Source organism: Xenia sp. Carnegie-2017, unplaced genomic scaffold, assembly GCF_021976095.1.
Source record: "Xenia sp. Carnegie-2017 unplaced genomic scaffold, XeniaSp_v1 HiC_scaffold_14, whole genome shotgun sequence".
Classification (NCBI taxonomy): Eukaryota; Metazoa; Cnidaria; class Anthozoa; order Malacalcyonacea; family Xeniidae; genus Xenia; species Xenia sp. Carnegie-2017.
The window spans coordinates 5,863,432-5,877,506 of record NW_025813447.1 but is presented as its reverse complement, the minus strand read 5'-3'; the positions used below and the strand labels follow the sequence as shown (position 1 = coordinate 5,877,506).

General features: G+C 35.2%; 1 protein-coding gene across 1 annotated transcript; it reads left to right on the top strand.

Annotated features, from left to right (window-relative positions):
• The first annotated feature begins 1,489 nt into the window (after positions 1 to 1,489).
• LOC124433663 (borealin-like) lies at positions 1,490 to 6,741 on the top strand. The gene is made up of 12 exons (XM_046983442.1): positions 1,490 to 1,511; positions 2,037 to 2,074; positions 2,366 to 2,436; positions 2,707 to 2,747; positions 3,382 to 3,398; positions 3,855 to 3,920; positions 4,618 to 4,658; positions 4,781 to 4,903; positions 5,428 to 5,475; positions 5,672 to 5,765; positions 6,210 to 6,308; positions 6,393 to 6,741. Exons 1-12 carry the CDS (start codon positions 1,490 to 1,492, stop codon positions 6,426 to 6,428), a joined length of 696 nt encoding a protein of 231 aa, XP_046839398.1. The 3' UTR covers positions 6,429 to 6,741.
• The last annotated feature ends 7,334 nt before the right edge of the window (positions 6,742 to 14,075 follow it).

Genomic DNA, 14,075 nt, shown 5'->3' with positions numbered 1-14,075 from the left:
CTAAAGAAGGTCTGCAGAACCAAACGATGCAAACCCGTCTTGCCCGACGTACCTTTAAATACATCCATGTCAATTGAAGAGCAAGAAAATAAAATGAACGATTATATCGAAGATTTTCTACTCCAAGGTAAATTTGCGTACAAGATTGTGTATTATCATGTACTGTTTTGTAATAATCAAATATGAAAATATTAATACTAAAATTTGAATATATAAATTGACAGATATTGATTTAATACATTGCGTGCCCCGGAAATAATTATTTTGAAACGGTATTTTTAAGTACACTCTAAACAAAGCTGTATATCATCAAAATTACGCTTAGTTTGACAGAAAAATTTTGTTTTTAAGTCTATACCTAAGAGAAACGAATCAGACCTGCGAACCTTTAAAGACAACGACTGAGGATCTTAATTTTTTCCCTTCAAAAAACTTGAGACTTTAGAAAAAAACACATATGACAAGACTGTAAATATCTAAAATAAATGTAGAGGAAATAGACCTTATTCTTTAAGGTTATGTTAGAAAATATTTACAAGTAAAATTAAGGCGAAAATATTCCAATTTCCTAAACTTTGTTATGAAAGTTGACTTTTAAAAATTTCGTAGAAAGCATCACCTGTGTAAGAAGCACTTAATCTGTGTGACATTTCATAAATTAATATGGTTTACTACAACTGTTTAACATTTTGTGTACAAGTCATATATGAAAATTGTGTGTCACATGGGAAAACCAGCTGGTCTGCCAAGTGTTGTCACAGATTAATCACCCATCATGAACTTAAAGTGTGTATGTTTATAACCATATGTACTTTCTACAGTGAAGAGCAAGCGTGAGAAAATGATAAAATGCATCCAAAAAGCTAAAGCACTGATCGGGAATGCTTATAAGAGTGCAACCATTGAAATTGTTAAGGTATTTAAAATATATTGGAATAACTGTTCTTGTAAATGACTTGTTTATTATAAATGGCTTCCCACCATATAAACTCCTCTGACATGCATCAAGAGGCTAATGCTAATTAAAGTAACTAGTTACTTGTTATTTCATAGAGTTACTGCATATGTACATGAAATTGAATACAACTTTTACCATTTTAGGATGAAAACACTGTATATCATTTTTTTTACAAAAAATAATGTGATGTTTGGTTTTTTCGACTAGTTTTTCATAACGTATACATAACGAACATTGATATCTACCCTCCAATATCACTAGCATATCAAAGCAAGGTTTTTTCATGCTATGCAACTTTTTGAGCATTGTCATAATTCATTTTGTTAGAAGTCAAATACTCTATTGTTTAACTTTTGACAGGGAGTGTTTGAACAAAGTAAAAATTACATATATGCAACAGGATCAAATTTGCAGGTTGACCATGCCACTTGTCAACTAGCCATGTCATACCATATGTATCCCTTTATGGCATCAATATACATATCATTCCAGGTAAAGCCTTGTTGTTTTTTTGTTTTCAGAGTGTATAAAATGACATTTGAAGAATTTCTAAGTGAGTACAGTTTTTACAAGCTGAATTACATAATGTTTGCAAATCTTACTCTTTTTTGAGAAATTCAGTTACACCATGGATGTTTCTATAAACTTGAAATTTTTTCTACAACCCCTTGGGGTACATATGTCACTATCTTCAAAATAGTTAACTGAAAAGTAATTTAAAAAAGAGTGAAACATGTAACGTACATGCAAAAATGAGTTTATTAGTGACAACAACCTCATTATTCAATGAAACTTGTGGTTCTGGTGGATTTTGGGTAGGATGTACCTTTGAGGCGATTACAAATTATGGAATTTTGTGATAACAGGCTGAAAAATACAAAGTATTGTAACCCTTCAAAGAATAAGTGTGAAACTCAACTAATATCTTCAATGTTCAACAGTAAGAGCCCCATTGCAAGGCATTGGCAGCCTTTCCACCATCTTCATGAAATCTGCATCCTACCTGTCAGATGGACATAGATACACCTCTGCTGGTATCAGTTTTGCATTTAATGATAGCACTTTGTTCGTTTCATAGATAACGGAGGAAATGTTGATTTAGCCATTAGTGCTCAGGTATACAATACTTTGCCTTTAAGTCTTTGATACATTTAAACGAGCTCATAGATCTGTTCTTTGACATATTGAGAATTTGTGTCTGAAAATGAAATTGTAAAACACTCTGCGGTCTCCGATATCTGTTACTTTGAACAAAGACTACGATTTATTGACCTATAGTGACTCTCGAATTTAGTAGTATTTATGAAATTTCGGAGACGAGTCTTCGATACAAATCTCTAAAGCACGACGCACTTTAATTTTGCCATCATTCCTTTACCGCCTTTCTGTGAATTTGTTTGCTCCTAGGTGACAGCGTCCATAACAGAGTTAGCTTCCGCATCAGCATCGGTAACTGGCAACATGCCTGTTGAGCAAAGGTTGGGATAAACCCTTCTGATTTGTGTTTGTCATGTGACTTTTTACTTCCTTATCTTTATGTACGTTAATGACAAAAAAAACGAGAAACCACGAGCCACCGACACGACATGAATTCATTTAAAGGATTTGACGCACCCTCTCCCGTACAAAAATTTCGTCAATTGACCCCCCATTGTTTCCCAAATATAGCTAAGAAGTGTTTATTCATTGCTAAAACGTGTTTGTTTTTTGTAATTTTGAAAACTTAGAGTTTTACTTTTAACTTATAGAATGCCATTGTCAAACCTCTCTAGCGAAATCAATAGCTCAGGTAGGATAACTATCAGTTGTGGTTGCCACAATTTTGGAGCCTGGTCACCACTTACCCAATAACTCGAACATGTCACTCCCCAGTGTCCCAGTGACTAAAATTTCTTCTTCTTTTGTAAGTATCCCAATAAATGTATCTGGGAACGTTTGGGTGAAATAGAAAGTTTCTGTTTGGTTTATAGACTCCCATATATCAGATTCTGACTTGAATGGTATTTACACTTTTGTGAATATCCTTTACTATAACTGCGAATATATTGTTAAAACAGAATTTTTTTTTCTTGGATTATACAATCAAAGATTTTACACACTGGCTTAGATGGTACTTACACTTGGGTAAATACACCCTGTATTTGGCAATTTACGTTTAAAATATTGGACTACCAGTTATTAGTACCTAATGACTTGGATGACGTTTACTTTCTGCTCATACTTTTTTTGAAAGTCTGTGACCGTTAATATGCGAACGTTCATTGGCCATTGAAATTCTACGTATTTTTGCGATTTTCTAGACATGGTTTTAGTCATTATTCGTTTATTGGTGAATAGCGATAAACAGAATTTTTGAAAAAGTTCATTCCATTGAACGGCACTATACAAGCTAACTCAATCCTTTATTTTCTTTATTTTGTTAGGATTCGTTTTGGATCAGGTTAGCATTCATTTTATTATATTACCAGCTATTTTCCAGTGATTTTCGTTAAGGTTGATCTACACCCTATGGTATAAAATGCCATTGCCTAAAATACATGCCATGGTATAAAATTGTTTTCAAAATTGGTAAAAAAAACTCTAAGTGAACTACAGTTGAAATTTAAGTTGCATCCTAAAAGGTAAGTCTTTTAGTAGTTTCATAATAATTTCAAGAATACCCTTCAGGACAGTTTCATCATGTTCGTTAAAATACTCTGACAGCTTCATTATGATCCTAAGAATAGTCGAAAGTTTCATAATAATCTTGAGAATACCCTGAAAGTTTCACAACAGCGCACAATAAACATTTCTTCGCACAATAAACATCAAATAAACACTTAATCGTTTGTCACTTCCCGCTCGTGTTTTTTATGATGTAATCTTTATTCTTTAACGATGAAATTTTCTTATCTAGTCGACTATGGAGAATGGCTTTTCGAGTAATGTTCAAACTGTGGGAAAATCAAACCGAAGCCGCAAGGTACAACTGAGGCTATGTTGCTGTGAAGTTGCATGTTTGTAGATGTAGATCGTCCAGGTTAATATTGCCCTGAAAAGGACTGTTGTTGTTGACTGACTTTTTGTCAACCTTAGCGGTAGTCATCTTCAGAGTCAAATGAGGAGTAAACGTCAGGTTAGCCGTATTTGTTATCTGGTTCTTACGTCATTGTATTGTGTGTATGGGAAATGTGCGGGTGTCAATTGTGTATTGTCTCTGTGGATTAGTGTGAAGTGGATTAAGGTGACTAGAAACATTACACTTCACACTAATCCACAATGACAATACACAATTGACACCCACACATTTCCTGTACACACAATACAATGACGTAAGAACGAGATAACGAATACGGCTAACCTGGCGTTTACTCCTCATTTGACTCTGAAGATGACTATCGCTAAGGTTGTCGAAACGTCAGTCAACAACAACAAAAACAGTCCTTCTCAGGACTATACCAACCTGGACGATCTACATTTACAAACATGTAACGATACTCCCGTGTTCAAACCATTTACTTTTATTGGTGAAGTTGATAGGGAGCATTAAGTGCTTCGCAACTACGTAGGCACTTCTGTTGATCAATTTACTCGTGTTTTATAGTAAGTGTTTTTACAAACAGTGGACTTAAGTTTATTTTAGTAAAAAAGTCATTATGGAATTTATGTTTCTACCGCAGCGAAACACAGCAATAACATCTCCTCGTCGTACAAGGTCTAGGTAAGCTAATTGGTACTTTTTGTAAAGTATATCCTTATAGCTATGCACGTACGCCTGGTGGAAAAATTTGATAAATTTCTCATTTAATTTTAATACCAATTTAATACTTTATTTATCTATAGTCGGCGCTTGCAGGGAAAGACGTCAGCGACTCCAGCCTTGAATTTTATCACTCCAATCCCGAAGTCAACCACCCTCACTGCTTTAACTAAAGACATATTAATTACCCCCAAGTTTGATCCAAGGTTTGTACGGTCTGGGGATATGGATAGCCAAAAACACCTATTGTTTGGGAGAATTTTGGGAACATCAAAACCTATGAGATCAATTGTCTTTATAAAATAGAAACAACCCACTGCGTTCATCGATTGTTCTGCAGAATGAGTTCGCATTATCCTGTGCAAACCGATCTTAGCTCAATCAATTAAAAAGAATTTGCAAGTCAATCATGAATACTTGTTAGAGGAAAAATGAAACAATTGTTTTAAATTCATCTTTTCATATTATTATTATTTTATTAAAGAAATAAAAATGCTTTTCGTGTTTATACTGGCTTATGCAAATCTCAGAGCTGATGTTGGTAAACGTCAGTAAACATCTTTTATTTCTTTGTAAGCATCTTTAATTTCTGAAAAGTTTACTATCCAAATGCGTTCTCAATTCTATAGCAATTACTTGAAATATCAGTAAAACTTTTTTTATTATACTCAATGCCACTTCTCAAAAAAACCTTCTTAAAAAACTCTTTTCTTATAAATTGTTGCTATAGGTTACCTATACCTGCTACAAGAATGAGAGCTCCGAAACCTGGAGAGAGGTTTGTCATTTATGTTATGTAAAGTCATCCAAAACTCTCATTACTACACTCACCCTCACCATTACCTTTATGAGACATTGACCCTTACCATCATTTTTCTCCCACATTTACTCTAACCATCCTTACCTTTACCTCACATTCACCCCACCATATCCTTTATCCTGATCTCTCATTTTCACTATCTGCTCCTACTTAGAGTAATATCCATGACTGGATCACCCCTGACCAATTATGTTGGGCCTTCGAACCACAATGCTCCGAAGGTCATCATACCATTAACAGGAGGAAAGGTTTGTTGGTTCATTTCGAAGAGTAAAATATGCAAAAGGATAAGTTGTGTTTCATCAAGCGTTTGATAATATTGGTATTTTAGACTGCAGGCTCATCTGAGAATTTAGGACATTATGCCAACTTCATACAATTTATGGTCCGATATCTGACACTTGTACCATTTGTAACTTCTGGTAGTCATTTTTGAAATTTCTAAGCATTTTGAATTTTTTTGGAAAAATTGTCAATTATTGTTGAAATATATAACATAGTTTATTGATGATGTGACTTAGCTGAGTGTAAATTGTCGAAAAAACGAAATCTCATAGCTTTTTAAACATGAAGTTCAAAATGAAACCAGTCCTTCAAACGGACAAGCACAAAGCTAATTTGCCTGTTTTTGTTGACTGTAGTTTACCTTCCTTACATCGTTTTTTTGTTCATTGTTTTACATGTTGTTCTAGACATTTCAACTAAGTGTAGATGAGAATTCATCGCTTAGTGCTCAAGAGATTGATGTGGCAAGCGACAACGTAGCGCAAAATAATATACGATTACTCCAGGTACTCTTGAGACGTGTGTCTGTCGAATTAGTTAAGAGAAACACCGAAAAATAATTTTCAATACTTTTTGTCTATGAATTTAAGGAAAAGCTCTCAAAGATGTTGAAGATGCCAAAGTAATGCAATTGAAGTGATATCAAGGAATTTTGCTAAGTACCTGCGTCTATAGATGATTTTTTTATGTATGAATCTCTCCCTCCCGCGCCAGAATCGACGCGAAATTATTGAGATTTTGCTTTCTTAAACTGAGGATGAATGGAACTTCTGTTTCTATACATCTCACTCTAAATTTAGCGATTTCAAGTGACCGATAGCTGTTATTCATCCTAGTAGGGAGAGAGAGAAATTTATTTAATGACCAATAGCCATCAATCCTTAAATTTAGGGAGATAGTTCTATCCATGCTCAATGAAATAAAATTGTCGGCTTGTAATGGTTTTGGAAAGACTACTTCCGATTTTGTCACTTTACATTAATCATTATGCGCGATGTTTATAACGACGTAAGAATTGACATCCAAAAAGGCCTACTTTTCAAGTAGCAAACGCGCTGAAAAATACGTGTATTTGTTTGTCATCATCCGAAAGTACGTTTTCTGAGGATTTCAAATGTATTTTTACTTTTGTGGCCCAAATTCGTGGAGCGAATCTACATGCGAACAAAGTCTACTGTGAGGGTACCACCGGATTCAAGACAGTACACTTTTTATATAGTAAACACGTTGCAATTTACTTGTGTTTGATATCGTCTTGAAGAGCGTGCTGTTGGCATTTTTAATATGTCTTGTCTAAGATTTCTGTCCTGTCTAAGACTACTTTGCTGAGGACTCAAAAAAGACCATATTATCCAGGGGGGAATGCATAGCCCTTTAGGTGTCCCCAGTTAATGTCAAAGCCTCCGAATATAGAGTTTAGGGGTCTGGTCTCCACTTGATGTACCTTTTTGGTTGGTGCGCGAAGCCAAACGATGTATTAGGAGACCAGAAATGCCAAACGGCGACTGGGTCGAGCATCAAGTCACTGTTGTCGCGAAATTATCTAGAATCTCTGTCCGCTACAATATTGGACTGCCAGGCCACACGATATACTGTCACAAAGAGGGCGTTCTAAATGCACTAATTTGACAGTTTAAAAAATGCACTGAGCAGTCCGTGGGAATGGGTACCCACTTTATGATTGATATAAGTAATTGCGGTTGAGTTGTCCATGTGCAGAGCAACAATTTTCGATTGTTGTTTTCAATAGAGATTGGATTTCCAACATTGCCCTTTCAATTCTAGAACTTTTATTTATTTTTGCTCCTCTGCCGACCATCTGCCATTGGTCAGTAGATACCCTGCAGCTATACTGACCCTTTTGACAGAGCTCATACCCGTGCCAATTAGTCTCCAGACCTAGGAAGTAAACCGGCGCGCACATGTCAACCGGAAACAGAATAGGCTAAGATAATGAATGGGAAATGAAACAGATGTAAATTGAAAACATGCAATTGTTTCATTCATCATGATTGAAGTATCAGTATATCCGTTTCCTTTTCATGTTAGGGTAAGACAGCAGATAACATAGCAATTGCATTTCATAGCTTGCATTTTATGGAAAGGTTTAGCGTTTACAATTTGAAAAGACTGACTTAGAAAAAAATAAAGTTAATCAGCGTCAAAGCATGTTGCAAGATAAATTATTAAACTGCTATGCCGAAGAAATTGCTACAATGATACGCGGAAAAGTTTAAAAGAATTCTAATGGCTGTTTAATCGATCATCCCTCCCAACGTCAACATGATTGTTAATCATGGAGCATGGCGAGTACAAGATGTTGTATTTTGATGATGCCGTGTAAAACGTGTCCGAAGAGATAGTGATCAAAGATTTTATGAAAAGCATTGCCTTTGCAAAAAGGACGCTTCTATGGATTGTTTAAAACGCTTCAGAAAATATGTATTGTGTGAATGTTAACAATGAAACATTTTAATGAAACATATTGGGTTGGAATAAAACGCGGAAACGGATGGCACGGATGCGGATGAGGGGATAATACAAGAATGAGGGATAATACACGGATGAGAGGATAAAACACGAATTGAAGGGGTAAAAGACGGATCTCCTTAAAATTTTATTTCTTTTTCAAGGGGCGGTGTTTAGCAAATTAATATGAAAACATTTTGCCTTAACATTGTGTGCTTTTGTTTAAATTGTTCTAAGTGACAAATTGTAGGAAAGTAAAACTTAAATATTCTTAAAACATCACGCAAAAAGTGTCTATATAATGTCGCAAGTTGCAGGTTAAATGTGGAGGGTAAAGTGAAGTAGATTCGTGCTTTTAAAAGTAGATGTTCGTAGAAAAAAGTTTACTTATGCTGAATTCTCGGGGATTCGTTTATTTCTGTATATGCACACTTGAATGTGCCCTAGGAATCAACTGTTGATACTAAAATATATATTTATAGAACCTGTGTTAAGCCGTCATATGGCAAAACTCGAAAATTTCATAGTAGAAATACCATAAATTTTACTTTATTAATCGGTCACCTCTATCAAGCGGACGCTGTCACCTTCTCCAATGTCCCAAACTTAATTTTTCATTGTTGCGAAACTGTATTAAACGGTCATGTAATATAAAAACATCACATAATAAAATATATAATGAAATATTTATTCTGGAACATGTCAAATATTTTGTATACACGTCTTTATATTTTATATATCTTCCACAAAAAGTGTCGAAAAAATTTTCTGTTTGTGTGTGGACATAGCAATTTGAATTTTTCTTACGTCGCTTAAGCCGTCGGCAAGAAAACGTATCTTCAAGAAAGGGATAAACGCGCGGTATTGATAAGTTATAACCACCTTCTCTGTTGACGCGCTTGCCATTGATTAATTTTCAGCAGTTTGAGCCGTGTTATTTTTATGTATTCTATTTTCTATTTTCTAGTTTAAACTAAGAAAAAATTGCTTTATATAGTGTTGTTTTGGGTTATTTGGCATGTATGTTGAGGAACAATACTAATTGGTTCAACTTTAGTTTTATTAAATAATTACACGTAGCCTGTCTGGTAATTTACCTAAACTCACTAAAGACCTGTATTATTCGGTCAACCTGTATTAAGCGGTCACACGGAAAATCCCCAAAGGTGACCGCTTAACAGGTTCTACGGTATAGTTTTATTCTCATATACCCTAACCCTTTAGTTTTATACTCATCAACCTATAATTTATACTTACCAACCATTACAGTTATCAGGCGAACTCAATTAACTATTCAATAAATATTCGGACACAACCAGAGATGTTGTTAACTATACACTAACATGATATAATTAGATTGAAAAGCAATGCCAAAGCATTTAAAAATGAAATACTTACATTTCCAACAATAAGAAATTGTAAGTTATACTATATGATGTACACAGTTAGTCAATTCCTACAATAATAGGCAGCAACTGCAAGTTGTTGAATCAGCGCTCACTGTCAAAATTAAGATATTTGATCAAGTTATAGATATTGTTATATTATATTTGTGGAAATAAAACATATACCGTAAAATGTACATCAGTTGTGTCCAAAGAAATCTTGAATTTTTGATATTTGTTATGTCTGAATATATGTAAGTAGTTATGGTGCAGGTATGGTGCCGGAAGTAAACGTAGCTCTTAATCGTGTCAATTAGTTTCCAGTCCTAGGAAGTAAACAGGAACTATTTTAGTTTCGGAGGAAAAGAAGTAGAGATTTCGAAAACAACCGAAAGTCCTTATGCTTCTGATTTGCACGGATCCGTCATGATTTATGTATATTGTAACATTGTACAACTGCAAGTTGTTGGAGACGTCAATGTAAAATTACTAAAGGCAGTTGCTATTCAAGGAAAATATGGAGACATTGTTTCAAGATCATTCACTAATATTCAATATATACCCGTGCAAACAAAATCTTTTGAGGACATCGAGTTTCTCTTAAGGGACGAGTTAGGAAATCCCATCTCATTTGAACGAGGGAAGTCGATAGTGACACTTCATTTCAGAAAAGAAGCCTTACCTTATTTTACATAAGAAAAAAATATGAGTAGAACAAACCGTTATGTTCAATATTATCTCAATCAGCAAAAAGGATACGGATCGCAACCTGTCTTTAGGGGAGCATCCTGGCAAAAAAGTTATGGGCAGATGGGTTATGGTCTTGGTGGTTTATTTCGTAGATTGGCTAGAGCTGCAATACCTTTGGCAAAAACCGGCGCAAAAGCTCTAGGTAAAATTGCCCTCGATACAGGTGCAAAAGTTTTTCGTTGGATTCTTTATGTTTCTGTTCTTCATAAGAAGTTTTGCAGTAACAAATTCTTATGATAAGTCATCTGCTCTAGATTCCAATGCTGTTATTAAGCCACTGTACGAATCAGGTAAACTACAAAGGAGTGTCGCCACTTGATCTTTCTCAGAAACAGACTCACCCAATGCTTCCAACTGACTTGCAATATCCTTCATCTTGTTGAGATGTTCGGTCATGGAATCATTAAGACCCATACTTGTAGTGAAATATTTCTTTCGCAAGAATAACTTATTGGCCAAAGATTTGACTTCATAATGACTTTCTAATTTCGCCCAAGCATCTTTTGCAGTACGCGCTGATCGAACGAGAGATAGCTGTTCATCGCCAAGAGACAAACATATTGTCGCAAATGCCTTCCTTTCCCGCCTTTGATATTGTCGACGTTGAGTATCAGTAGTTTCTTCACCATTAGGTTCTACCTCATCGCCAATAACTATTTGCCAGAGATCCTTCTCTTCAAGTATCATCTGCATCTTAAACTGCCAAAGGTGAAAGTTTTGGCCATTGAAAATTTCGATCTGTGTAAATGCTACGTCATTTCCAGAAGTCGCAATATTCAATATTTCGCACTTATGTAAGTTACATTCTCATGAAATCGCGATATCTCATATAGTTTCCGTATTTGCCGTCATCAACAGAAACTCAAACGCTCCTGGGCCCATAACCTGTTAAATTATTCGAGATTCGGCATTAACGTTCGGATAATATGTGAAATATTATGATTTTTATTGTGGAACAAAATAGCAACTTACGTTTAAGCAACAACGATATTACAATAACAAGTTCTGAATGCCACTTCATCTGACATGTGTCGTCTCTACTTAATTATGTTTTCGCGTGATGTTTATATCTCAACAATTATTCCTTAAACTTTCTGATATTTTCGTTACTTCATTCGATAACTTCCATTCTTCCTTTGTTTGCTTTTTGATTGCGCTGCGTAATAATCGTTTGCGTATCGCAAAGCTATCTTGGTTGTTGACATTTGGTAGTGGAAAGCAGAGAAACTTTGGATAAACGCCGAGTGAAAGACAATCTTTGAGAAACATAACATCTAGTTCTGCTTTCCTTTGTTTGGTTTGAAGCTTTTCAAACTTTCGCAATTCTGATAAGGAAACCTTTCCTTCGTATTTTTGTGCAACGACTGTTAAGGAAGCTTCTAAAGAAAGACTCGATTAACTACAAAGTTTATAATGATATCTTCCCCACAGGTTCTAAACCCTCACGCTTCCATGACTTACCGAAACTTCACAAGAAACGAGAACCAGAACAATCGCCTCCACTACGACCGATAGTTTCTATAATTAACTCGTACAATTATAATTTAGCTAAGTATCTTAGTTCTCTACTAACACCACTCATACCAGATGACCACTCCACTAAAGATTCTTTCGCTTTCCTCGACGACTTCTCATCTTTCAACTCATCAACTTGTCACAAATTCCTCATCTCCTACGACGTTGAAAGCCTATTTACACTAACAAACCACTTACTGAAACCATCAACCTAGCAAATGACCTAATATTCACTCACAACCCTAGGTTCAGTATAAACAGGTCAGACCTCGCACGACTGTTTTTAATAGGATCTGTTGCAGCATAATCATATCTAACGTAGATACCGTTAGCTGTATTTATGTAAATAAACCGGGAATCCAAGGCCACTCTTAGGGGATTACCTGGGTAATTTAACAAACGAAATCACTCAAGAACATGGGGTATGTAGTTACATTACAAGATTTGCATGAGAAAAACATTGTAAGATAAGAGATTTTACTTTGAATTTTAAACATAGCCAAATTCTTAATTTTGATTATGTACGAAATGATATGTAACTATGCACGTTCAGATGTCGAAAATAAGAAAAATAAAATAGATGTTGTAGATAACAGTATAATAGCACAAGAAAAACGGACCCGTCGGCTTGTCAACAAGAAAGAAGTAAAGCAGTATCAGATCGTCTACGACAAAAGAATAATTGTCAACTCTGGTGAAAACACAATACCATAGGGATATTATTGGTCACCAGCTTCTAACTCTGCTAGTCCGTCTGTAAATCACATTATAAGTTTTCCTGATTTAATACTTTATACAATGCTACAGCCCAGTGCACTAGGTTGTAAAGTAAAACATAGCTGTGTTGATGACAAAGCTAACGATGAGACATGTAGTGATGAAGAAATGGAAGACGTTTTGGTGTATAATGATGTTGTTAAGGATGGCAATGTCGGTGACATGATTTTTGAGAATGAAGAAAACGCAACCGATGTTAGTTTATTGGAAACTGACGACGAGGAAGATGTGGATTTTGAATCAGAGAACGAATATGATAAAACATTTATACACGACATTGAAATGTCTGAAGATGAAAACGACGTTTCTTTTAATCGAAGGTTTAACAGTAATTAATAATTTAATGCTTCTTGACATCGTATTAATATTTTCAAAGATACATTTCTATCTTGAAGGTCGTGGACCATTACTTCTTTTCCATTTGCACGATGAACAAACTATGTTGGATGTTGCATTGTTTGCTTTGTTTGCTTTTTGATTGCGCTGCGTAATAATCGTTTGCGTATCGCAAAGCTATCTTGGTTGTTGACATTTGGTAGTGGAAAGCAGAGAAACTTTGGATAAACGCCGAGTGAAAGACAATCTTTGAGAAACATAACATCTAGTTCTGCTTTCCTTTGTTTGGTTTGAAGCTTTTCAAACTTTCGCAATTCTGATAAGGAAACCTTTCCTTCGTATTTTTGTGCAACGACTGTTAAGGAAGCTTCTAAAGAAAGACTCGATTAACTACAAAGTTTATAATGATATCTTCCCCACAGGTTCTAAACCCTCACGCTTCCATGACTTACCGAAACTTCACAAGAAACGAGAACCAGAACAATCGCCTCCACTACGACCGATAGTTTTTATAATTAACTCGTACAATTATAATTTAGCTAAGTATCTTAGTTCTCTACTAACACCACTCATACCAGATGACCACTCCACTAAAGATTCTTTCGCTTTCCTCGACGACTTCTCATCTTTCAACTCATAAACTTGTCACAAATTTCTCATCTCCTACGACGTTGAAAGCCTATTTACACTAACACACCACTTACTGAAACCATCAACCTAGCAATTGACCTAATATTCACTCACAACCCTAGGTTCAGTATAAACAGGTCAGACCTCGCACGACTGTTTTAATAGGATCAGTTGCAGCATAATCATATCTAACATAGATACCGTTAGCTGTATTTATGTAAATAAACCGGGAATCCAAGGCCACTCTTAGGGGATTACCTGGGTAATTTAACAAACGAAATCACTCAAGAACATGGGGTATGTAGTTACATTACAAGATTTGCATGGGAAAAACATTGTAAGATAAGGGATTTTACTTTGAATTTTAAACATAGCCAAATTCTTAATTTTGATTATGTACGAAATGATATG

Bases quoted from the DNA above. Each gene is read 5' to 3' on its own strand.
- LOC124433663 (XM_046983442.1), top strand. From the start codon at position 1,490: ATGACATTTGAAGAATTTCTAA. The intron at 1,512-2,036 runs GTGAGTACAGTT...TTCGTTTCATAG, and splicing joins GACATTTGAAGAATTTCTAA to ATAACGGAGGAAATGTTGAT. The intron at 5,766-6,209 runs GTTTGTTGGTTC...ATGTTGTTCTAG, and splicing joins TACCATTAACAGGAGGAAAG to ACATTTCAACTAAGTGTAGA.